At 39.7% G+C, this 26846-nt stretch overlaps 1 protein-coding gene across 2 annotated transcripts in view; it reads left to right on the plus strand.

Annotated features, from left to right (window-relative positions):
* The first annotated feature begins 7021 nt into the window (after nucleotides 1-7021).
* LOC124712498 (uncharacterized HIT-like protein Synpcc7942_1390) overlaps nucleotides 7022-26846 on the plus strand; it is a 38379-nt gene continuing 18554 nt past the window's right edge. The window contains exon 1 of one of the 2 annotated variants that reach the window (XM_047242795.1): nucleotides 7022-7336. In XM_047242795.1, coding sequence (XP_047098751.1) covers nucleotides 7319-7336 — 18 coding nt within the window. In that variant the 5' untranslated portion in view covers nucleotides 7022-7318. The remainder of the gene's footprint in view (nucleotides 7337-26846) is intronic. The other variant, XM_047242794.1, reaches the window with a different exon arrangement.

Raw genomic sequence — 26846 nt, forward strand, 5'->3', positions numbered from 1 at the left:
ACCGCACGGCCACTCCGGCCGGCTGGAAAATAAAGGGTAAAAAAGGGATAGAAGTAGCAGTAGCATTATCTATGGCTGGAAAGTAAAGACATTAATATCTATGAGCAACCCAATACGTCATTGTTCAAAGCCGACGGGTTGTATCCCGTGCTTCAGTAGACCCCCCTACACCAATGAACTCTTTCTCGACGATAGTGTGGCTGAAGTGGGGTGCATTCAACAGACTTCCGAGCACACATACCAGCCTGATTTAATCGCCGCGAAATGAGTCTGACAGGTGTACTAGCAACCGTTGCAAAATCTGCAGCGATCTGCCTAGGAGGAGATGTCTGTTCCTTTTGGCCATTAGGGCTAGGTCCGCATACGACGGCCGGCATGCTTTCGCATAACATGTCCACATTCAGCGGCCTTGTCTAGTCGCGAACAGACACTCTTGGACACACTCATTACTGTGGCCACGGTAGAGACACTTTGACCGGGCCAGTAGCGACACTTTGACCGTCTTCGAGCCGTCCAACGGTTTGCCCTCGATCGTATGCTCTCAAATATCTTGCAGGCGTGTTGCCGTACCACACGGAATGTCGCACTAAACGGTTACACAACAATCTCCATCAAACACTATATTGCTTAAACTATCGAATACGTACAGAGCGTTCGTCAACCGCTTCACTGCAGTTAACACGTCTATTTCCTTTATTACTGTCTCATTGGTCGGGTGTTGCGTAGCAATTGTTGATTGTTCCACAGGAACTGGCAGTTGTTCCCTAACAATTGTTTAGTAGTGTAACTCTAACTAGGCGGCAAAATGCAAAATCCAACTTGCGAGATTTCACCTACTCAAGACGCCGCCCAGCACAATTTTTCATATCTACCTACATAGTAGGTATATACGAATGGCATGGCTGAGTAACGAAAAGAATCCGTCAGTTTGGGGCTAGAAACGTAAAAGAGGAGGGGTGAGTCCCATAACAGCAACGAAAAATGCAGTTCCAGATTCCTTACTGAAAAAGATATCTTGCAGATGCCATTTGTAAACACTGTTGTCGCATGCATGTGAAAATTCAGCCTCCTCAACGAGGAGGATGCTGACATTAAATGGCACTTAATGAGATTTGACTCAATGTCAATAAACAAACATTATTTTTAAGATTGACCTAGTATTCTTTGTTTAAAAAACCGTCCATCTCCCGTGTGTCACCCTGTATAATTTGAAAACTTTGTTTTCAATCTTTATATCTTCGTAATAGGCGGTATAAAAAAAACGTTTAAGCAGTGAGAAGTGCGGGAAACTTAACACACTACGAGAAGGTCCAAGTGCTTTTCGTCATAGGACCCAAGGATCCAGAGAAAACGACTATAGACAAAAAACTGAAAAATACTAAAATTTTGAGGCTATTCGGCCCCTCCCAGGAGGTCGAAAACTTGGATTCTACACTACAGAATACCTACGCACAACATACTAAATGTTTATAAAATTCGGACCTGTTGTAAGTTACTTGCACAGATTACCATTCCACTTGCCATGTGCGGAGACGCGGTTATAGCGTACACCGTCGTGCATCAACGCCCCATCTAGCCGCAACATTTGGTTGCCAGACATAGCACATCTTCAAATGGAGCAACCCTTCCTGTGACTTTCCGTCATTTATTTTATAGCCTGTTTTGCAAAGAACTGAGTTAACTGTGCTTTATACCGACTTATGTGGCACGCCATCCACCAATAAATAGACAATAGTTTCTTTCTAATCTCAGTTGCATTTCAGGAAGTGCACGATTTTACAGGTCTCTAAATTAAAAATTAGTGTCTAGTTCTTATTGATAGCCACATCATCTGTGAGGAAACCGAGGTTGCAGATATTATTACCCGCCAATACTTAATACGCACCATCAAGTGAACTGGCCTTATGACAGTTCCCTGGGGCACATCCCAAATTAATTCTCTTTTGTGAATGGCTCGTCTGTCCAGACTTACGTACTGAGACATGTCTGTCGAGAAATCTTCAACTTATTTCACACGTGGCTTGATCTTCTGTACAAATATATAAGGGGCAGACAAATGAAACCAAACACCTGTCACAACAGGACCATGGGAATGTTTCCATTTAAAACTAATTTCCAAACACGTTAAGACATTTAGCCAACTGAGAGACGAGATGATCAAATCCTGTTTCGTAGAACCCAGTCAGCCGCTGACAGATCCACAACCGCAACCACTTTTGCACATCCTCACCTGACTGGAACCGTCAAAGTGAAAATCATATGGTGAACGATCCGGGATTTGCAGAGGATGTTGCAGTGTTTCCCAACAAAATCAATGAATCATGGCCTTCGTCTGATTAGCAGCATCGAGCGGGCGTTATCGTACAACTGGTTGATTCCATTCCACAGTATTCCTGAGTGTTTTGACTTTATGGTGCATCACAGTTTCTGCAAAGTGTCTTCGTAGTACAGCGCATTGGTTGTGGTTTAACGCCCGAGGAACTTTACGAGCAGAATGGCCCTGCAGTCAAAGACGGTCATCATCATCTTACCAGAACTTGTGTGAACAGCTTTGGATTTCTTCGACAGAGGAGGTGTCGGATGTTTCATCTACATACGTACTCTGCAAGCCACCTAATTTATCGAATCTCATCTTCATCGTCCTTACGTGCAATATATGTTGGCGGCAGTAGAATCGTTCAGCAGTCAGCTTCAAATACCGGTTCTCTACATTTTCTCAATAGTGTTTCTCGAAAAGAATGTCACCTTCCCTCCACAGATTGCCATTTGAGTTCCCCAAGTGATGGAGAGCATTCTGTACCATCACTAGTCATTTCCTTTCCTGTTCCACTCGCAAATAGAACGAGGGAAAAACGGCTATCTATATGCACCCATATGAGTCCTAATTTATCGAATCTCATCTTCATCGTCCTTACGTGCAATATATGTTGGCGGCAGTAGAATCGTTCAGCAGTCAGCTTCAAATACCGGTTCTCTACATTTTCTCAATAGTGTTTCTCGAAAAGAATGTCACCTTCCCTCCACAGATTGCCATTTGAGTTCCCAAAGCACATCCGTAACACTTATGTTTATTCGAACCTACTGGCAACAAACCTAACAGCCCAATTTGATGTCTTCCTTCAGTCTGACCTGGTACGGATCCATACACTTGAGCAGTACTCAAGAACGGGTCGCACCAGCGTCCTATAAGCAGTATCCTTCACAGGTAACCAAGCACTCCTTCCTAAATTCTACCAATAAACCGAAGTCCACGATTCGTCTTTCCTGCCACAGTTCTCACATGCTCTTTCCATTTCATATCACTTTGCAGCGTTATTTTCACATATTTAAACAACTTGACTGTGTGAAGTAGGACACTAGTAAAACTGCGTACTGTAAGACCTTCGGTACACACACCATCAGATTATTTGACTTGTCTCTCTAGCTGCCGTTAGGTCAGACGATAGAAATGCCACTTGCACGCTTAGAGTAGCAGATTGACGGTGACCAACTTTAAACAGAATTTGATTAATTTTCACACACATTTATTAAAATAATAAAAATCATAGACATTACGTAACTTGATTCTGGATGCTGTTTACAATTGACAATCTGAAGTTCCTTTGGTCTAGGTACGTTAATCTTATTCTCACATCTCTCTGATACTTGACAAAGTGTCTATTCATTTGTCTTCATGGCTATGGACAGGAATATGATAATCTTATTAGGCGCAGACTGAAACTTGATTGCAGACTAATGCAGACTGACTAATCGGAGGTCTGTACACTCGTTATAATACCTCGCGCGTTCAGGTATCACTGCGCGAGTGTGATCCGCGAGGAGAAAAGGTTCTACGTTAGCAGCAATCTCATTGGCTGCGTTACATATTAATACGCGGATCGGCGGAAGCAGTATTTGGTCCGTCTTTGTGGTAGTGCGGATACGGACGAGCGCTGCGCCTGCGCTGTTGTGCTTAGCGGGGCGCGCTCTAGTGGGAAAGTTGTGTACGCGCTGACTGCGCGGGACTATGTACACAACAGAACATTACAGGCTTTTTCTTCCTATTCATCCCCGTTAATTTACATTTTTCCACATTTAGAGCTAGCTGCCATTCATCACACCAACTGGAAACGTTGTCTCAGTCGTCCTGTATCTTCCTACAGTCACTAATCTTCGACACCTTACCGCAAACCACACCATCATCAGCAAACAACAGCAGATTGCTACCCACCCTGGCCGCCAAATCTTTTATGTACATAGAGAACAACAGCGGTTCTATCACACTTCCCTGTGACACACCTGACGATATCCTCGTCTCTGATGAACACTCGCCATCGAGGAAAACACACTGGGTTCTATTACTTAGGATGTCTCCGAGCCACTCGCATACCTGTGAACTTATTTCATACGCTCATATCTTTGCAAACAGCCTGCAGTGGGGCACCGTGTTAAATACTTTGTGGAAATCTGGAAATATGAAATCTGCCTATCGCCCTTCATCCATAGTTCCTCAGTTGACTTTGCCATTTGCCCTAGGGCTCGAAATGGTAGCAACACGTAAGATCATGATTACCTTCTTTCTCGACTGCAGGGGTCCTCTACTCGTCGAGTTCCTTCATAAGATTTCAAAGTAGCCAATGACTGGCAGTTTGCTTTAAATATTCAGAACTGTGAGATTGTGGACTTTACAAAATGAAAATGTAGTATCCTATAACTACAGTTTTAACAATTCACAACTGGAATTGGAACTCATAGCTGTGTGTAACATTTTGTAACGGTATGGAATGGAACGATCACCTAGGTTAAGTTGTAAGCAAAGTGGGTGATAGGCTTCGATTCCTCGGTACAATACGAGAAGAACACATTCAGTCAACAAAGGAGCTTGCTTACAAAACCCTCATGCGACTCATCCTAGAAGATTGCTCAGGTGTGAGAATCCGTATCAAAGAAGACTGCCGCGCGGGATTAGCCCAGCCGTTTAAGGCGCTGCAGTCATGGACTGTGCGGCTGGTCCCGGCGGAGGTTCGAGTCCTCCCTCGGGCATGGGTGTGTGTTTGTCCTTAGGATAATTTAGGTTAAGTAGTGTGAAAGCTTCGGGAATGATGACCTTAGCAGTTAAGTCCCATTAGATTTCACACACATTTTTTGAAAGAAGATTAACAGCGAATATTGGACATTTACAGAGAATGACAGCACTAATAGTCACAGGTTTGTTTGACCCGTATGAGAGTGCCACGGAGAGGCTAAAAAAAAAAAAAAAAAAAAAACCGAACTGGCAGACACTTGAAGACTAACGCAAACTATCCTGATAAAGCGGAATTCGTTTTAAGAACTAGCTTTAAGTGATGAATCTAGGAATGTACCGAAACCCCCTACGACCTCTCCCACAAGGGGTCGCAAGGACAAGATTATGTTAATTGCAGCACGCGCAGAGGCATTAAAATTCTTCCCATGCTCCATACTGATTGGAATGGGAAAAAGCCCTAATAACTAGCTCGATTGGGAATACGACAGCCTAAGTCGCCCGTCGAAGTACCTTCTGCTATGCACTTCTAAGTGGTTTGAAGGGTATCGATGTAGAGAACAAGCTTATCAATTCTGTCTTCGGATCATGTCACTCCCGTTCAAATAAATGAAAACAATGATTTCATGTTCTGCCTAACCGAATCGCAAACTTACAATTAATACAACTCTGGCGGCACTTATCGAGTTTAGGGGGACAAAATTTTCGGAAATATGTTTTCTCACTTTTTGATCAGACTATGTTGATCTCGAAGATGTTATTCATTTTCATCCCCGATAAAAACTTTTTAATATATCGAGACTAAAAACATTTTCAATGAAAAATTTTTTTATCATTTTTTACCGGACCACGAATATGTTATTTGCAAACATCATTCAAGCTAAATCGTAGTACATCAAAGCACTTGGATAAAATCGCCTCATTCAGTTTACACTAAAGTCAAATAACAGTGTAATTAAGTGTTAGTTCGCTTTGTTCTGTGCGTTTGTTCTACTAACTCGTAATGACTAGAATTTTCCCTGATTTGACCGAATTTCGTATGGTAAATTTGTTCGACGTTTGCCGTGATAGTGATTCAGCTATTGAATGGGCTTTCGGTCATGGTTTGCTGTAATGTGAGATGTTCTGTGAAGATGGGACGATTCGTTGGCAGTGCGAATAAAATGTTCTTAGAACGCAAGCAATCTGCCGACGGTCGTATTTGGCGCTGCACGGGTGTCCCCCTAAACTCGATAAGTGCCACTCTGGCATTTATGTGAGGTGATAATCACTACGTTTGCATGCGACACGTCTTCCGAAAGACAAAAACCGAATTTCGGAAGCCGTTTTTCGCTGTCATGTTTACATATGAAGATCTGAAGCGGATTTGCTAGCCCAGTTCAATATGGCATCTGAAAAACAGCTGTTACACCGTTTCTAATTTAGTCACCACAATCGCTATTTCTCTTCACTTAAATACTAGTGGTAGGCAGCTTCATGTTTCTGTCTCATATTTCTGCTTCAGTGCATAATAAGTCACTCCGTTCATACTGGTCCAATATCTTAAAAGCAAGACGTAACCTTGCAATCCAAGCACTTTCCAAAAACAGTTGTGGGTTTACGTGAGAGCGAAAATCGATTGTGGAAGTTGGAAACCGGCAGCACAATCTAGACTGCGAATAGATTCTGGAGTGTTTATATGATCAACCAAAAATGTATTGTGAAATCTGTTTACGGGAACCCCATGTGAACATAGTGATATGCCTCACTTATTTAAAAGTTACCTCATTGAAAAAGGAGAGATAGACAGTAGAATGTCACATCGAGATGTACACACAGTCTGCTAAACATTCTGTCTATCGATTATTATCGCTCAAGTTTCAACATTGAACGTTAGGTTTGAGAGTGAAATATTCAAATGTTGCAGTAACACAGGGAATCAGTGCAACGAATAAAAGTAACTTTAATTATTCTGATACCTAATGTATTTGTATACATAGTTTTCTTCAAAGTACTCACTATTATTTCTTTGTAAAAGAGTTGTCAAGGTCGAAACCCTTATCTGCCGCTGCAACTGGAATCTGATTCTCGTACAGTTGTAAATAAAACACGATTGAAAAGGCGTGCATGTTTTGCAGATACACCTCCGCGGGAGGAAATATGATCAGAAGTTGTTTCATACGACGTTTTCTTATTCAACAATGGAAGCAGCCTAGACTGTTTGACACAGCAGTCGTTTTAAACAGAAACAATTGCAGTAGCATCAACTATTGTTTCTTGGTACGGGATTATATGTTGTATTGACAGGAGCGAATTTCGAGATTAATATTGCTAAACATGTCTGATGTTGTTACGGTATGATTTATTTACAGTATAAATTTGTGAATTTGAAGGCGAAAATTACAGTGCTGTTTTTGTGATGGACTGCTTTAATTTCTAGCTACTTAGTAAGCTATTGCTGTTACACAATAAGCGTGGCGAAGGAAGAAATCGTTTCCGCACTAACGATTGTACATTTTCAGTTGTTTCCGTAGGAAATGAAGTATTTGTTACCTTTCATGAAGCACAATAGGCTTTCTTTTTATGGGGGTAGCTATTAATAATTAGTGTTTTAATTGCCATAGATGCGGGAAGTTGAACATCGTGAGTAAAAGTGTGTCCCTAAAAGGCTTGACTGATTTCCAATTACATTCGATTTCCAATTACATTCTTCCCCAGGCCATGGGTATACTGTTCAGCGTCTTCGACGTTGACGGGAATCCGTCCATTCTGCATTTAGTAACTGTAGTATAATAGCTGTAATGCGAAATAAGTTTTGAGAGCAGTTTGAATCGTGTGACTCTATTTTAGCGCAATTATCGACAGTTGTATTTACGTGGTAAATGATTGGGCAATAGTTTGAACTGTATTAGCAATAGAAACATTTTAGAAATAGGCCTCTCATTTTCTGTGCCAAATTTATTACTGTCGAACAAAGTTGACCTTGGATTATTCTTGTGTAATGCATCTATTTATTTTAAAGTATTATTTGAAGAAAACAACTAATATAAAGTCAGACACTGGCAGATATCAGTCGTCCATAAATCTAGGTAACAGGATATGTTTCTAAATAATGCAATGGAATTTGATGATACCGCAGTAAATTAGTTACAGGTGGAACTTGTCCCTATATACAAAATTCTGTGGTTAAAAATGTACAGTTTGTACAATTGTGTTAGTGATAAGTATTGTGCAGTATGAGTGTAATTACTTTAGTCTGTAGTTCAGTGGGAATATATTGATAAACTGCAATTTAATGCTTTAGGGCTTTCATATCGTATGTGCAGACATGAAAATGAAGATAGCCCAAATGTTCATGTATTATTTCACTCTCAGAAATATGTCAAATGTTTCATTGGCAAACACTGTTGTTACTAGTTTTGTTGCTGGAATTTACTCACAAAATTGTTACAGAACACCATTCAGAAATCACTCTGAATTGACTACAGTGCTGAATAGCCATTCAAGCTGTAGGGCCTGTTCTTCCCATGCCCTTTCTCTAAGTGGCACTAGAAAAATGCTTGTCATTTGATGAATAATGCAACAAACAGAAATAAATTTACTTGAGAGATTATGTAATTTGTTGTGTAATGTATCTTTTACTTAAGAAGATAGATTCCTAGCTAAGGATATCACTTACTGTGCCAGTTTTCTTTCATTGCTCACACTGATCCCTGTAGAAACTGCAAAACTACCACATGGTGGGCAGGAAGTTTTGTTGGAAAGAGCTGAGCCTTCATTCAGTAGCCAATGAGTACAATGACAAATGGTAATGAGTGTGTTGACTAAAACTCTGTAAACTGAGGAGAATGCAGTGTTAGATTCTTTCAGTTCCTGTTATTCTGGGAAAATGATTGGTCACATATATCAGTAGATAGGCTATATTACACTTATCAAAAAACCTAGGAAAACCTCTGAAATTGAGCAGGCACACGCTGAATGTTTTAAGTTTTATAGTTTTGTGGAACTAATGAGAGTGCTGAGGGTGTGGCAGTATAGGTGCATAATAAGTAAAGTTACAAGCTGTAGATGATAATGAGTACTGCGCTTCAAACTGTTGTTTTCAAAAATGTTCCCCATTAATGATCTAAAAAATAAGTTATTGGTAGTCCTGTAAGTGGAAAGTGCTTCACTGTGCCTCAGTGATCAGCGCATAGGCTACCATGCAGGGACCCAGGTTCAATTCCAAGTACTATCCACTGAGTGAGGTGGCGCAGTGGTTAACATACTGGATTCACATTTGGGAAGACGACAGTTCAAATCCCAGTCTAGCCATCCAGATTTAGGTTTCCTGTGATTTGTTTAAATTGCACCATGCAAATATCAGTATGGTTCTTCTGAAGAGCGCACGGCCATTTTTCTTCCCCCATACTTTTGTAATCTGAGCTTGTGTTCCATCTAATGACTGCAATGTTGATGGGACAATAAACTCTTTTCAGCACTACCAGGGATTTTCATTGTTATGGGGACTGGAATGAGGTCCTCTTAGCGTCATGATGCCAATTGAGGAACTACTTCAATGAAAAGTGATAGGTCTGGTCTGGAAAGTTGACTACTGGCAGGAGAGCGATGTGCAGACCCCATGCCCCTCCATATTACTTCCAAATTATGCCATTTGACAGAGGATGGTACGGACAGGGATCGCAGGGGTTGGATCACAGAGTTAGTTTAGTTTGTTGATATCTGGAAAAACCAATAACAAGAAATGTTTTCAAAGTGTACGAGACTGCTAGAGCGAGTATTTAAACAATTTAATAGAAATAATTTGAAAAGACTGATTTAATGTCAATTCGACTGTTCTCTACAGCACTGTCTTTGATTTTGTTCAAAGATGGTGTACAGGTATGCCACACGATAAAAGCTAGCTATATAAATTTCTAGCCCACATATTTTAATACTTCAAGAGTACCTAGCTCTTCAGTGAAGGGTGACTGAAAGTTCCAGTGACATTTTCCCACAAAACATGGCAAGGTGGTTGTACTGTTTTAATTGAACACATTATGTAAGTTTTATATTATTTTGTTTGCTACTTTTGCCCCAAATGGTACTTGCATTTATCAATAAATTATTGTCTCAATAAAATTACTCCCCAAGTGTAAGTAGCTTGATTTGCTTTACATAGTTGATTTAGGAGTTACAAGAGATTTTCTGTGACCTTCTCAAGTTCTCTGTGATTGGATACACCTGAAAATTTTCAGCTTTGGAAGTTCAGAAATTATGTTGGGTGGGTGGAATTGTGGCAACCCACAAGTTTCTACATATGTACCCAGTGCTTGATTTGTGGCAGTGCACACTGGTATACCATACCAGTATCTGATGAAAAAACAGCATTAAAACAACATTTTAAGACGTCTAAATTTCAAACAAACATCCCTGGAAGTTCACACATATTAAGCTATCCAGACACCATCAAATCGATAGTTTCATTGATTCAGAGGAAAGAGGGTAACTTATAAAAGAAAGTCTGTACTAATTACAAATATTAAAGGCTGAAAAATGTAAGTTGTATGTCATTCACTAGTGGATCTTAAAGTGTAAAATTACTTAGTGGCCAGAAGGACAGCTATTGGCAGTGGGATCATCACACCAATAAGCTGTCGGAGAGACATGTTTTTGCTTGTGTTGTTCTGTCATTTCATTCATCCTGACCACTAGGCAAAGGTGTAAATTTGTGGGGGTCATAGCTTGGTGACCTTTCTTTCTGGTGCCACTTGGGCAACTTGCATGTCGTTAGTGAAGCTTTCTTGGATGACTGTGATGAGTGTATTGTCGTCGTCGGTGATGGTGAAAGAAGAGATACTGTGAAACCTAGTGCTAACACATATAGCATACTAAAGGAAACAAATTTTTCATTTTATGTTCTATTATGACACTGCACAATAATAATATGTTTTTGCAAGTTCAGTCAGGACATTCTAAAGTCTTCTGACCAAATGTTTCCTGTCATAAGCTACTAACTTCAGTTCATGAAGCGTCAAGACTGTCAATTTAAGATGCAGGATTTTCAACCAAGCAGGTTGTGTCTGTATTTTCAAGGAACTTTGTTTTATTACAGTTACATGCTAACACATTTAGGTACACTTTAATTTTATTTGTGATGAATAATTAATTCTGCTACTCAACATTTTTGATATATAAACAAACTCAATTTAGCTGGCCTGTACAAAAATAATTCTCATATGGGTGTTGCATTTCTCTCCAGGATACTGACTGAAGTTCTTCATTCTAATGCAAAATACTCAATAAACTGCTCACCAATATAATATAGGAAATTGGAAATCACTGGAAATTAAAAAAAAATAATCATATGTTAACAGGCATTGATAAATAAATTCTTCAGCAACTTCTGGGTTTCTAAGTCCTGTTCTGCACTGCATTTAAGAATGTTCATTGAAAATAAACTTCCATTTAAACAATTACATAATATCTATTACTCTTCAGGATTCATCAGTAGATTTACATAAATGTGGAGTAAATAATAATAATAATAATAATAATAATAATAATAAACAAGCGTAACTGAATACTCTGAGTGGAGAAGATGCAACTTTTCTGCTATTGTAAGATGATAAGGTGCAGCCTTGACAAGTTTAAATATAGTAAGACAAATGTTCTTAAGGCATACACAGTTTATTACACTCTGTGAAAGTGCTGGATTTGGAATTTGGTTGTCCTGGTATCAAGATCATTAGTGTCTGCACAGATAATAAAATAGAGGGACAGTTCCCAGCTAAGGCAGTGGCTGCTTTCTTATTAGTAGATAAACCACACTCAAAAATTGCCACACTGAAAGCAGTAAGCCACAAGTAGGCAAGCTGGGAGTCCTTCAGAGGAGGAAGTCCTAAGCTGTTATGCAGTACTGTCCAATATGGTCTTAAGAAGACTTCATCATTTCTTGGTTGTGAAAAAATCACATTACCTCCCCCCCCCCCCTTTTTACGGGACGTTGTTTCCATCAAACACCTCTCAGTCATTCAGTCTCCAATTGGTGCTTAATAGACTCCCCTAAGCATAATAGTATTGCATCTTGTAGAAGAGGGGACACTGTAAGTCTACCAAGGGCACAAAGGAATCCCTGTCAGATTCTACATAGAATTTGAAATTGATTTAGCCCATTTTTGCCAGTTTTATACCAGATGTCCTTTGAACAAAACACTGTACTCACTAGTTTGAAGAAAGCACTTGTTGCACCTGTCAGCAAATTCTGAATCTTGGAGCACATTCTGGACTCAAATGTATTGAGGGATCTGAAACACACCAACCAGCATGGAATTCGAAAACATCGGTCATACGAAACCCAGCTGATGCTTTTCTCACAACATCCTTAAAACTGTGGATCAGGGCAGTCATGCAGAAGCAGTATTTCTTTGTTTCCAAAAAGTGGTTGACTCTGTAACATGTCTTTGTGAAAGTATGATAGTGTGGGGTATCAAGCAAAATTTTTTACTGTATTGAAGATTTTTTTGATTTGGGGGACACATTGTGCTATTGTGAATGGAGAATCATCAATAGTTGTAGAAGTAACTTCAAGTATGCTCCAGGGAAGTATGTTAGGGCTCTTGCTGTTGTATATTATTGACCATGTAAACAATATTAATACAGTAGTAATCTTAAAAACCTTTTGCAGATGATACAGTTATCTATAATGAAATACTGTCTTATAAAATCTGTAAATTCAGTTAGCTCTTTGTTAGACTTTAAAATAGTGCAAAGATTGGCAGCTTGCTTTAATGTTTAAAAATGTGCACTCCACAAAACAAAAGAAATGAAGTTTTATATTACTACAATATCGAATTGCAAATTTAACCAGCCAACTCTACCAATACCTTGGTGTAACAATTTACTGGGATATGAAAAAGAATAATCACGTAGGTTCAGTCATAGATAAAAGCAGGTGGCAGACTTTGATTCATTGGTGGGATATTAGAAAATACAGTTGGTCTCAGTTTTGAGGGATAACTATTTGGACAATGGTGGGGGAAGGCAATTGCACATCTCCCTTCATTCCATCGGTGACCCCATTTCTGTAGCCAACACGGTTTGGATGAGAGCACTCATGGCTTTGCCGTACGTACATGTTTTGAAAACAAGTGATTGCAGCTCAAAGAGCTTTTCGGTGATGGTTCAACAATACCTTCCTAATGTGAACACAATTCGGTTGAGGCTTCTGCAGTTGAAGGAAACTAAAGAAGAGATACACATGGCCAATGCAGATCCATCAGAACACCAGAAAATGTGCATTGGTGAGAGCAGTGGTTGAGCAATCGCTAAGACATTCCACTTGAAGGCATGCTATTGCATTGAGGATTTCAGACTGCAGTTAGAAGAGGAGTCTGCAGTTTGATTTGAATTTAACCAAGCCCGTGCCAGCTGCCAGAATCTGAATAAGCAAATGCTTGCAGTTTGATTTGAATTTAACCAAGCCCATGCCAGCTGCCAGAATCCGAATGAGCAAATGCTTGCAGTTTGATTTGAATTTAACCAAGCCCATGCCAGCTGCCAGAATCTGAATGAGCAAATGCTTGCACAGATCTCTCCGGAGACAGCTTTTGTCAGTAGTGACAGGCACATTTTCATCTCGGTGGTATTGTGAATAAACAGAATTTTCCTGTCTGGACTGAGAATAACTCCCAAGTTGTCCATGAAAGACCACAACATTCCCCTAAACCAGTGATATGGTGCGCTGTATCACAGTTTGATGAGATAGGCCTTTACTTTTTTGAGGAGGAAGACATGACTGTGACTTCTGTAAGTTTACATTACGTTGCATTGCAAGATTTTCTGCAAGCCAGATTGGAAGAAATTGTTGAAGGAGCAGGATTAGGTGACTTGTCGTGCCAAGAGAATGGTGTCTCAGCTCACACTGCCCAAAATTCATTTAATGTTTTGTTAGAAGAGTTTTTGGGATTTTGGTCCCTTTGAGGAGTAATGGGGGATGGTCTGCACAGTCACCAGATTTGACCATTTGTGACTTCTTTCTTTGGAGATATCAAAAGGAAAATGTGTTTAAATGTTGCTGTCACACCAATATGTATAAACAGACAATATAGCGATATATCTCGGAAAGTGTATTGCTGCCAACAGCCACCATCTTGAGGACATTATTTTTGGCATTGAGTGAGTATAAAATAGTATGAACTACCAATTTCGAAATTAAAAGCATTTTTTTCTCTATATACACCAATTTTTTTTTTTTTTTTTTTGAAATTGCTCAATTGGTTCTGCCACACCCTGTACAAACCCTATGTGTTCCTCCCACAGGTCTCGAAAATACAAGATTAGACTAATTACAGCTCACACATCAACATTTGAGCAATTGTTCATCCTGCACTTCTTGTATATGGAACGGGAAGAAGCCCTAATGTTGTGAAGCACTCTCTTTTGTGCACATCATAGTGATTAGCGTAGTAGGCCTACAGATGTAGGTGTAGGTCCAGTGCAGATACCCCTTTGGCTGCAACATATGGTGAATCGTCCATTTTGTTTCTCGCTTGCCCTGGTAAACAACAGAATAAGATTATTGCGTCTGAAAGTGGAGAATGACATTCTGGATGTTGTGGAGAGCTTTATTTGCAATGCACATATACTGACTACCCTGTATTGGATCCAGGGTATCTCTGTAGATCAAGATTTTGTGTGCACACGATTACGTCTCGTCTGGTGTCATGCTGTGAGGACCACATAGGTTACAGTGAGAAACACTAAAATCTTTCCTTGCACTGAGCCATAAGACACAATTTAGGGTGTCCAGTAATTTTATAGTACCAGCAAACACCACTGTAAAATCGTGATGTCCATTACAAGTATTAGAAATTTATCACAAAACTTTAATCTTGAGTATGAAGTGGATTAAACTTCATGTGTCTGTAATCATCCTGGGTCTCATTAACAAGTAAAACGCAGTCTTATTCCCAGTGTACTTCTATGCATTTACATTTTCTGTACCTACGTCTGTAAGACACTGTTTCATACACAAAATGTCCAAATGACATTTTTTTGCTTTGAAGTGAGTGCGTAGTCTGCACGTACGGAGGTGGGCTGAGGAAAGACGAGAGATTGTGGTAGCAACTTAATATTATACATATGTTGCACAATAGGAAACTTCCGCCAAATAGTGATGATGGTTAGGGAACACAGACTTGTTACAGGCCTGGTTTTGTAATCGCTAGTCGCTAATCTGATGCCTTTATGACACGTAGAGTCTTGAATTTTCTTTTAAAAGGATCTTCCTGTTACATTCATTCTGAGACTGAATGGATCTGTTGTAGAACTATAACAGCATATATCTTTTATCCACTTCAAGGCCTTGAAATTTTGAAGTATTGAGAATGTTGAAGGTGGCTTGTACTTTTAAGATTGCTCATATTGAACTGCCAGCACTTCAAATATGAAGTGCAGCAACCTGACTGACTCCTTATTTTCAAGTTGCCTTAAAGGAGGGCATTGTTGATAAAGATAGTGTGTTGGGAGAATAGAAAAGTCATACACAAATGAAGATCATTACACAAAGTTTCACATTGTGGACAGTAAGCTACAGCTGTCTGCTGAAAACAGGCAGGGTAGTATGTAAAGGGATTGGGAAGCATGTTCCTGTCTCCATATCAAAACTAGTGTTGGTTGACAATGAACTGTAGGAAACTGGGAAGCTAGCCTTGAAAATTCCTTTGTGTAATTGATTAATGATGCCATCCTTCCAAGTAGTAGTGCATGTCTGTTGACTGCTGGAAACAACTTATTATTTATTGTTAAGTCTGCATCAGTGCTCCATGGTACGGTCTGTGGGAAAGGAGACACAGTGTACCGGTAATAATTGTGGGAAGGATACATAATGTACCTATATTAATTGTATCTATATCTGTGCTCAACAAGCCACAGTATGGTCTGTGGGAAAGGATACGTAATGTACCAGTATAATCTCCGCTCCCCCTTTCTTGTTCCTTTCATGTTTGGTATGTGGGGAATAAAGACTGTTGGCACACTTCTGATGAGCCTAAATTTATGTAATATTTATGTTGTGGCCTCTATGGAAGATGTATATCGCAGGAAGTAGTATGTTTTTTTGTCTTGCTTTAGAATGTTGGTGCTAGAAATTTTGTAAGGCTCTCCATTATTCAGAGTGACTGTCTTTTAGGAGGTTGTTGAGCATCTCTGAAACTCTTGTGCTTACTAAACAAACCCATAATGAGTTGAACAGCTGTTCTCGGAAACTTTTGTGGCTCTTCTAATCCAATTGTGTGGCAGTCCCAGGCTGGTGAACTATATCGAAGAATTTGGCGAATGAGGCTTCTAGAAGCAATCACTTTTGAATGTAAATTACACTTAGGTAGGATTTTCAGACATGCTTAGAGAAATTTCACAATTTCAGGACACTGCATTGGAAGAGGGGGAGCAGAAGATGAACTTCATCACCAGTGGCCTCCCAGGTCACCAGACCTCACTCCATGTGATTTTTGTCTGTGGGGTTACGTAAACTGCATTTTTATCCCACCAATGCTTCACATTCTTGAAACTGTGACATCACATTGTTGAAGCTGTGAATTTGGTGAAGAGAGACCAGCTGCTTCATGTGTGTCAGGAAATGAGTCACCGTTTTTGTATTTGTCATGTAACACATGGTGCTCACATTGATTGCATAAAAATTTGAATTTTTCACCTTCCAGGACTGTTGGAATTGTGTTTCTGTCTTTTGTAGTTTGGAAGCAATAAATGTTTGAAATGTGTTCCTTCTTTTTGAATAGCTCTGTACCATTTGAAAGAAGCTGCATAAATATTCAGTCGGATTTTGATAAGATTTCAAAGTGGTGCAGAGATTGACAACTTGCTCTAGATGTTCAGAAATGCAAAATTTTGCACTTTACAAAACGAAAAAAATGTAGTATGCTATGACTGTAATATCAGTGAGTCACTGTTGGAATCAGTCAATTCATACAAATACCTGGGTCTAACACTTTTTAGGGATATGAAATGGAAAGATCACATTGGTTCAGTCGTGGGGGTGAAGCAGGTGGTAGACTTTGGTTTATTGGTAGAATACTGGGGAAGTGCAATCAATCTACAAAGGAGATAGCTTACAAATCACTCATGTGACCAGTTCTAGAATATTGCTCAAGTGTGTGGGACCCGTACCAGATAAGGAACAGGACATATTGAATGTATGCAGAGAAGGGCAGCAGAAATGGTCACAGGTTTGTTTAATCTGTGGGAGAATGTCACAGAGACACTGAAGGAACTGAACTAGTTAAAAGACTCTTCAAGGTAGATAAACTATACCAAAAAAGTCTGTTAACAAAGTTTCAAGAACTGGCTTTAAATGATGACAAGGAGTATACTACAGCCCCCTACATGTTGCTCCCATAGGGATCGTTAGGGTAAGATTAGAATAATTACTTCACACACAGAGGCATTCTAACAATAATTCTTTCTGCGCTCCATATTTGAATGTAACAGGAAGAAACCCCTATAACTTGTACAGTGGAATGTACCCTCTGCCATGCACCTCACAGTGGTTTGCAGAGTATAGACGTAGATATAATGATAAACTGAATGCAATTTGGGCTACCTAAGAGTAACTGCAACATACTGCAATAGCCATTGGTGAGCACTTGTTGATGCATTGCATGTTACAAGCCACTTTGAATAAAAAGTATAAGCAAAGTCAAGATGCCAGTAAAATATTTCTCAGGACATTGTAAGGAATATTTATGATGAAATGCTTTGGTTTCAGATTCCAATATTGTTAGAAGGTAAGCACCATATAACTATGAAACTCAATTAAGTATTTGTAATCAGGCTCTCCATGTTACATTTGTGCTATGTACATTGTCAGTAGAATTATTTTTGGCATTTCGTATGGATGAGAAAATGTAACTGTCTGGTATCTAACTGTAAGAAAGGGGAAATATACAGATAAGTGCTTTCCTTTAATAGAACTGCAAGTTTTCTAAGTAGATAATTTATAATTTGGCATTAGTAAATGATGTGTAGAATGTATGAATAGCATGGTAACTGAGAATGGGTGATAGTTTGCCCCATGTAGATGTGCTGTAAGATGACGGGGCCATCAGTTTATACACATTAAAAGTAAATGTCTCAGTAAGTGGCAGAGTAAAGTATTATTGTAAAGCAAATAGTGGTTGAAATGCTGGAAGCATTAAGGGCTTGTCAATAAAAAACATCAGTAACCAACAAAGTTGTGAAATCCAAGAAACAGGTCGGAGTGTCACATTGAATATGCAACAAAAAATGTACCAGAAAGCCCTTATCACAGCTGATTCCTGTTATCACTTATTCAGAAAATTGACGATAAAAGAATAATAAAGGGATTTAATTTCAATAAGAAAAGAATGTGGTGTAGTTGATAGGACATTGATATTAAGGTCTCTGCTGGTAACTTTTGAGGGCAGTCATTAGGGGAAGAAAAGGTAATCAGTGTCTCGGAAGAAAAGGTAATCAGTGTCTCAAATGCTGATGTTGAGGAACTTCAGATGTTTTCTTCTTGTAAGCATTAGTTCCAAAGATACTTATTCTGTATATACTGAGAGTGTACTGGAGACCCATTTAACCATTGTATGACTGGAAAAAAAGTGTGAAAGCTGGTAGTAACGTTTAACAATTAAAAAGCCTTATACGTAAAGAGAAAATATGATTTCATTATGCTGTATTTAGTAGATGCATAATTGTAATGTAGTTATAACTGTTATGATGTGGAACACGTATGTCTGAATAACCCTAAAACACCCAAAAATTGAATTATATAAAAAAATCAATTTTAGACAATATAATATCACTGAATAGATAAAAACATCTATTCACCAAGCGGCAGCAGAACACTCACATAGAAATGTTAAAGAAATTGCAAGCCTTTGGAGCCTGTGGATCCTTTTTCTGGCAGAAGAATCGAAGGGGAAAGAAGAGGGATGAAGAAAAAGGAATGGCTATGTTTAGGAAATGCGGAGAATTTGGAAAAGTCACCCAAAACTTTGAGTCAGAGGAAACTTACTGGGCGGGATGAGAAGGAAAGACTGATTTTTGAAAGCTGTACTGGACGAGAATTGAAGCCTGAGAGCTTAGAGGTGGAAGATAGGGTAATAAGCAAGGGGGTGAATACTGACGAAACATTGTGGAGGAGTTAATAACAGTAGATAGCTAAGTGTATTGTATTTGCATTGGAAGGTTGGGTAAACCAGACAGGTCAGAAAATAAGAGATATAGAAAACTAAAAGTGAGTGAAGAAAGGAATAGTTACTGACAAGGGAACCTCCCCATCGCACCCCCCTCAGATTTAGTTATAACTTGGCACAGTGGATAGGCCTTGATAAACTGAACACAGATCAATTGAGAAAACAGGAAGAAGTTGTGTGGAACTGCGAAAAAATAAGCAAAATATACAAACTGAGTAGTCCATGGGGGACATAGGCAACATCAAGGAGGACGTGAGCTCAGGAGTAATGTGGTCCCATGGTAGCGTGAGCAGCTGTAGAAGTAGAGGTCCTTGGTTCAAGTCTTCCCCCGGGTGAAAATTTTACTTTCTTTATTTTTGCATAGTTATTATCTCTCCGTTAGTTCATTGACGTCTCTGTTCACTGTAATAAGTTTAGTGTCTGTGTTTTGCGACCGCATCGCAAAACCGTGTGATTAGTAGACGAAAGGACGTGCCTCTCCAATAGGAACCGAAAACATTTGATCGCAAGGTCATAGATCAACCGATTCCTCCACAGGAAAACACATCTGATATATTCTATACGACACTGGTGACGGCATGTGCGTCACATGACAGGAATATGTTGTCGACCCACCTAACTTGTACACTTGGCGAATGGGTAAAAAGATTCTTCTACCTTGCCCGATTTAGGTTTTTTTGTGGATGTGATAATCACTCCCAAAAAAGTGATGAAAACATAAGAGTTTGTCACATAAACTGAAAATAAAAAATTAAACTTTTCACTCGATGGAAGATTTGAACCAAGGACCTTTTGTTCCGCAGCTCCTCACTTTACCACCAGGCCACGACGCTTCTGCGTTCCCAGTGTCCTTGATGTTGCCTATCTGCCCATGAACTACTCAGTTTGTATATTTTGCTTATTTTTTCATAGTTCCACACAACTTCTTCCTGCTTTCTCAATTGATCTGTGTTCAGTTTTTCAAGGCCTATCCACTGTGCCAACTTATAACTTAATCTGAGGGGGGTGCGATGGGGAGGTTCCCTTGTGAGAAGAAATGGTGAGACCGAAGAGATTAACATAAATTGAGGCCAAAGGTGAGTGGCAATAAACAAGGTAGTCTTGTGATGCCAGTGCCCACCTGTGGAGTTCTGAGAAGCTAATGTCTGGGGGAAGATCCCAGGTGGCACATGTGGTAAAGCAAGCACTGAGTTCACAACTGACATGTTGTAGAGCATGCTCTGTAGTAGGATATTGTGTGTTGCCAGTGTACATCTCTCTCTATGTCTATTCATCATGGCTGATAATGGTGATAGTCATGTCTATGTTAAATGACAAATAGTGTTTACATAACAGCTGGTACACAGTCGGCTGCCCCTTTGACAGCGTATGTTACGTTAAAGGGCTAGTATGTGTGTGCTAGTATGTGGTGGTGGGAGGGTGCATAGAGCAAGTCTTACAACAGGGATGGAGCAATAAGGTAGGAAAATGGGTGCACAATGGGAGAATTGGGTCGGACCAGGATATTTCGGAGATTTTTTTTTAGCTGTGGTGGCCAAAATGCCTGGCAGAGTGGACCTCATTTTAGGAAGTCTGATATCCTGGTCTTGAATATGTTAATCAGCTACTTCAACAACACTATAACTTCTCATATCATGTCCTGAAATTAGATTCATTTTGCCTGACATTTTGTCTACAACATCTAGAATAGCTTTTCATCCCCTGCCCCCAGTCTCTGCATTACCTGGTTAGACCCTATGCTGCTCCTGCGCCCATTTCCCTACCCTGTGACTCCCTCCCATATGACCACCCACATTGTGAGATTTGCCCTGTGCACCCTCCTACTTCCACCGTAGCAGTCCTGTAAGTGACAAAATATACACTATCAAAGCAAGACAAACCTGTAAAACGACATGTTGTGTACCAGCTGTTATGTAAACCCTGTTTGGCCTTTTACACTGGTATGATTATCACCAAATTATCAATTAGGACGAATGGAAATGAACAAAAAGGGTATACACACGCAACACACAATAATCTGTTAACTGATTTTTCCACCAGTTCTTGGCAGAACATTATTACAGTAAATGAAAAGCACTATATTGGCGATGACTGCAATGAATCCCATGGAATATTAGCGGTATATTGTTTTTTATTTATTAAGACAATCACCTGTTGTAGAGTATGCTCCACAACATGACAGTTGTGATGATCTCTGTGTCTGTTCCACCACATGTGCCATCTGGCTTCTTCCCCCAGACAGTGGCTTCTCAGAACTCTTTGCAGGTGGGAACTGGCATTACAACATGCCCTTGGTTCTCACCAGGTCTTTTATTTTCACACCTGTTCATTTTTCCCTGCTTTCCATCTCTGCCACGTATAATGCTCCACAATGTTTTGTCAGTAATCTCAGACTTGCTTATTACCCTATCTTCCACCTCGTATAACTTCTCAGGTTTTCAAATCTTATCCAGAACGGTTCCCAACAATCAGTCTTTCCTTGCCATTGCATCCATTAAGTCTCCCCTGACCCAGTTTTCTGGCCAACTTTTCCAAACTCTACCCATTTTCTAAAGCTCGCCAGTACTTTTTCTTCATCTCTCTTCATTCCCTTTCAACCCTTCTGCCAGAAGTAGGGGCTACTGGCTCCAAAAGCCTGCAAATTTCTTTAACCTTTCTATGTGCGTGTTCTCTTGCTGCCACTGAGTGGGCAAATTTTTTTGATCTGTCTAAAACTGAATTAGATGTACCAAGCACATGCTTTGTTTTTCTTTTTATATCAGGTAAATTGTAAGAGTGATGACTAATAAGATATGTTTTTAATCTTATTTTAATTTTAAAATTATTTCAAATATTTCTGGTTGTGTGTCAGATTGAACTTGTTGAAGATCTTGCACAAAAATACAGAACACAATTCTGAAGTGTTAACATTGAGACAAAGTCTAGATAGATATTCTTTTTCTGTCTCTTATTGTAACTCTGTAAATCACAGTTAAGCTGATACTGAAATTAACAGAACTGCAAACATTAAAGAGTAAATGTATTTAGAAGGGTGTGTAAGAATTCCAAGATCCTTGAAGAGGCTGTTGAAAGGTGGGTGTTTTATCAAATGGTTTTACTAATAAATATTGTAATTAATTTGGAGATGGGAAGATGTTACACAGGTGATATGGAACAGCATAATGCATGCCATATCAGTCTTCATAAGTGTACTTGATATTTCATGACCTACTACACTTACTTTCAGAGAGGTTCCATAACCATCAGGCCAGTGTTAAGAGAGTGTATTTCACATTAAGAGTCAAAGTAGCGTTGTGAAATAATGCATAGTTGATACAAACATTGTGAGAAGTAGCTCATGCTGTCATTTTTCCATATGGTATAAGTAACTTTATTGTAAGTAAGTTTTCATTTCAAGACCTTCAGGTTAACCAGTTGTAACAAGAACTTATTCTCTGCAGATCCATGTATAGATTAAAATGATTGTGATACTAGGCCCACAAGGGCTCAAAAGTATTCACTGTGTGACTACGTTGTGGTTCTCAAGTTTCATGTAGCTAGCTCACAATCAAAGTAACTTCTTGGCATGGTTTTGAACAAACATTTGGCAAATCTGCCATCTACATGTCTTCTCTGCAAATTATGGTGAAGAGTACAGCAGAAGGTACTTCCCATTGCACCAGTTCTTCGTGGTTCTTCCCGTTCCATCTGTATACAGACAACGGGAAGAACAACTGTTTAAATGTGTCTGTGTGCTGTATTTAATCTAATTTTGTCCTTTTGATCATTATGAAAACAATACATGTGGGATACGTATGGGGTTGTAGTATATTCATAGAGTCATCATTTAAAGCTTTGTAAGTAGGCTTTCTCGGGATAGTGTCTGTCTGTCTTCAAGCATCCGACAGTTGGGTGTCTTCAGCGTTTCTGTGACACACTACCATTGATAAGCCTGTAACCATTTGTGCTTTCTTTCTCTGTGTACATGCCCTATTCCCTGCTAGTCCTATTTGGTATGGGTCCCACACACTTGACTAATATTCTAGGCTGGATCACACGAGTGATTGGTGAGAAATCTCCTTCATAGCTGACCACATTTCCGTGGTATCCTACCAATAAATCGAGACTTCCACCTGCTTTACCTGTGACTAAATATATGTGATCATTCCAGTTTATATCCATACAAAGTGGTACACCCAGTATTTTTATGAGTTGACTGATTCCAATTGTGACTCATTGATTCTGTAATCATAAGAAGATATATTTTCTCATGCTGTGAAGTGCACAATTTTACTTTTCGGAACATTTAAAACAACTTGCCAATCTTTGCACCACTTTGAACTCATATCAAGATCCAACTGAATATTTCGGCAGCTTTTTTTCAGACAGTACTTCATTACAGATAACTGAACCATTTGCGAAAAGTCTGGGTTAACTATTAATACTGTCTGCAAGGTCATCATTAACTTACAACATGAACAGTGAGGAATGCAACACACGCTTCTGAGGGCCACCTGAAGTTACTTCTACATTTGTTGATTCTCCATCCAAGATAACATGCTGTGTCATCCCTATCAAAAAATCCTTTCTCCAGTCACAGATTTTGCTTGATACTCCATACTATTACACTTTTGACAATAAGCATACATGTAGCACTCAATTAAATGCTTTTCAGAAATTGAGAACTACTGCTTCTACCTGACTGCCTTGATCTATGGCTTTCTGGATGTCATGTGAGAAATATGTGGGTTGGATTTCACATGTTTGATGTTTTTGGAATCCGTGCTGGTTGACATGAGATACCTCATTCACTCATGCTCAGATTATGTGTTAAGATCCTGCAAAAAATGGATGTCAAGGATATTGGGTGATAGTTTTGTTGTTCACCTGTGCTACCCTTCTTATAGGCTGTTGTGAGCTGTGTTTTCTTCCAATTACTGGGCACAATTTTTTGTTCGAGGGATCTACAGTAGATTATAGTGAAATGCAGGATAGAATGTGGATGGGACTTCAGTGGGGCATGGAGCTTTGTTCAGTTTTAGCAGATTCATTTGTTTCTAAACGCCACGGTCTCACTCACCTTTGTAATGGTGCGAGAATTAAATTGGTGCACTACCACTGGATTTTAATTTGTAAGGGAAAATTTGAAAAGCTTGTTCAGCATTTCCACTTTTGCTTTGCTACCCTCAGTTTCAGTTCCTGTTTTGTCCATGAGTGTCCAGACACCACCAGACACTAACTTTGGTACTACTAACAATCTTTATATATGACTGGAATTTCTTTGTGTTTTGTGGTGAGAGGTCCTTCAGTAATATCCTGCTACATTATTCATTCATGGCTTCCTCTGCAGAGCTAAATCTTTCAAGTTCCATACCAAGATATGGTGCTACTGCCACCTTACCTAGTTTTGTGAAATATAAGTCCTTTTACTTGGTTTAGTTACAATTGCACTTTCGTAATTATTAATGCTTCAGACACCTCTGGTCACTGATACCAGTTTCTATGAAGACATCCTCGGAGAACTTAGCTCTATTTATTACTACTAGATCCAATATATTTCCACCGTGAGTTGGCTTCTGAACAATCTGTCCTACGTACTTCTCAGAAAACACATTAAGTAATGTTTTGCACAATGTGTTGCCACACCCACCAATTACAAAACTGCAATTTTTGTAATTGATTGTTGAATAATTAAAGCCTCATCCAGTGATGACATTATGATTGTGGAACCTGTGCACTAGTAAATTTTGGGTTTCCCTTAAGTTTTCCATAACATCTGTGGAGACTCTGGTGGTTGGTAGAAGGATCTGACTATAAGTTTTTGTCCACTCTTGATACTGAGACTTCGCACAAAAAGTCTCACATGCAGCTTCAATTTCTACCTTGGTGGATTTGAGTTTTTTTTTTCCCTTCTGTGACAAATATGCCTCCTTCATTTACCATTAACGGCCGTATTTATGTATGCTTAAATTTCCCCCAAAAATCTGACTGCTGTCAATTTCAAGGTTTTAACCAACTTTCTGTACTAGTATAATGGGAGCTCCACTGCTTTTTAGGAATGTTTCAAACTTTGGTACTTTGTTGCGAATGCTTTGCCAGTTAATCATGTGGATTTTAGTACTCTTGCTTGTAGGAGACATGTCTTTAGGTCTTCCATTGACGCTTCTAGTTTTCCTATGGCTGTTGTTATCTGGACTGGATGGAAAGTTGCATTAAAAAAAAGAAAGAACCTTGTGTGTCCCCTACACTAAGTCAACTACCTTTTAAGAGACTCTGATCTTTAGTGTCGTAATCTGCATTTGGTCGTACCTGTTTCCTCAGTGGCTGCCGTGATAGCCTCATCAACATTGACTGAAGCCCCCAGGTGTAAACACCGAGTGCACCTGGTATTCCTTATCATCCCTTGCTACCGTTTCTCTAAGGGGTACATTATTTGCCGTATGTTTGAACTGTCAATTACTAATAGACCCCTACACTTCTGCATTTGCCCCCTTGTGCACAGGACACAGCAGGTTTACCAATTTACCAATAGGTGGAGTGAATCTCACTGGCTCGGTTCCAGTTTTAGTGAGAGACAGCACCTCGAACTTGCTGATTTTTGTGGGTCCTGAGGTCTCTCTGGTCCCTGTCTCCCCTGCACAAGACACCTATCCCCTGACACACCACTCACAATCAAGTGAACAAGTATTGATAAATCCCATACTGTAGAGTTTCTCTGGCACACGACTTGTGGGAGCTCTCCCAACACTTCCATTCACACCAGCTTCCAGTCTTTTGACAGTGATGGGATGATACACTAAAGAATTTTGGCTAGAAAGTGCTTTCCTAGGGCGTACTCCAGAACTTGTTTTACATGATTTCCCATTTTACCTATTCATCAGAAATTTAATGCAAGAGCATACCCAGGGGTTGACGTAGGAGGTGGGGGGTGAAGGCAGCAGCTCATGCTAGTTATGCAGTGAATGACGTAACAGTTGTAAGATGTCATGACAAATAGCTTTGAGTACATTTACTATCAGTCATTCTTGCTTTCTTCAGACTGACATTGAATTGATAGATCTGCTCCATAAGGGCATCATGCAAGCTTGGTTGGCAAAGCTCTTTCTTTAGGAATGAATGAGAGGGGGGGGGGGGGGGTTGGAGGAGGATGGCAGCTATGCTTCTGTGCCCTTCACTGCCTACATCCCCTCCTTCATTTGTGATAGATCACAAGTGAAAGATTGTTGCAGTCTTAATCCACATTCAGTAAACTCCAAAGTATAATACTGGCAATTCAAAACAGTCTCTCTTTTTTGCTGTCCACACTGAGGTGACAAAAGTCATGGGATGCCTCCTAATATTGTCTTGGATGTCCTTTTGCCTGGCGTGGTCAGCAACTCCATGTGGCATGGACTCAACAAGCCATTGGAAGTCCCCTGGAGAAATATTGAGCCATGCTGCCTCTATAGCCGTCCACAACTCTGGAAGTGTATCCCATGTAGGATTTTGTACCTGAACTGGCCTCTCGATTATGTGCCATAAATGTTTGATGGGATTCATGTTGGATGATCTGGGAGGCCAAATCATTCACTGGAATTGCCCAGACTGTTCTTTGTGAACAATTGTGTCCCGGTGACATGGTGCATTGTCATCCATGATTGAAGTCCACAAATGGCTGCAAATAGTCT

Source organism: Schistocerca piceifrons, chromosome 8 (genome assembly GCF_021461385.2).
Source record: "Schistocerca piceifrons isolate TAMUIC-IGC-003096 chromosome 8, iqSchPice1.1, whole genome shotgun sequence".
Taxonomy (NCBI): Eukaryota; Metazoa; Arthropoda; class Insecta; order Orthoptera; family Acrididae; genus Schistocerca; species Schistocerca piceifrons.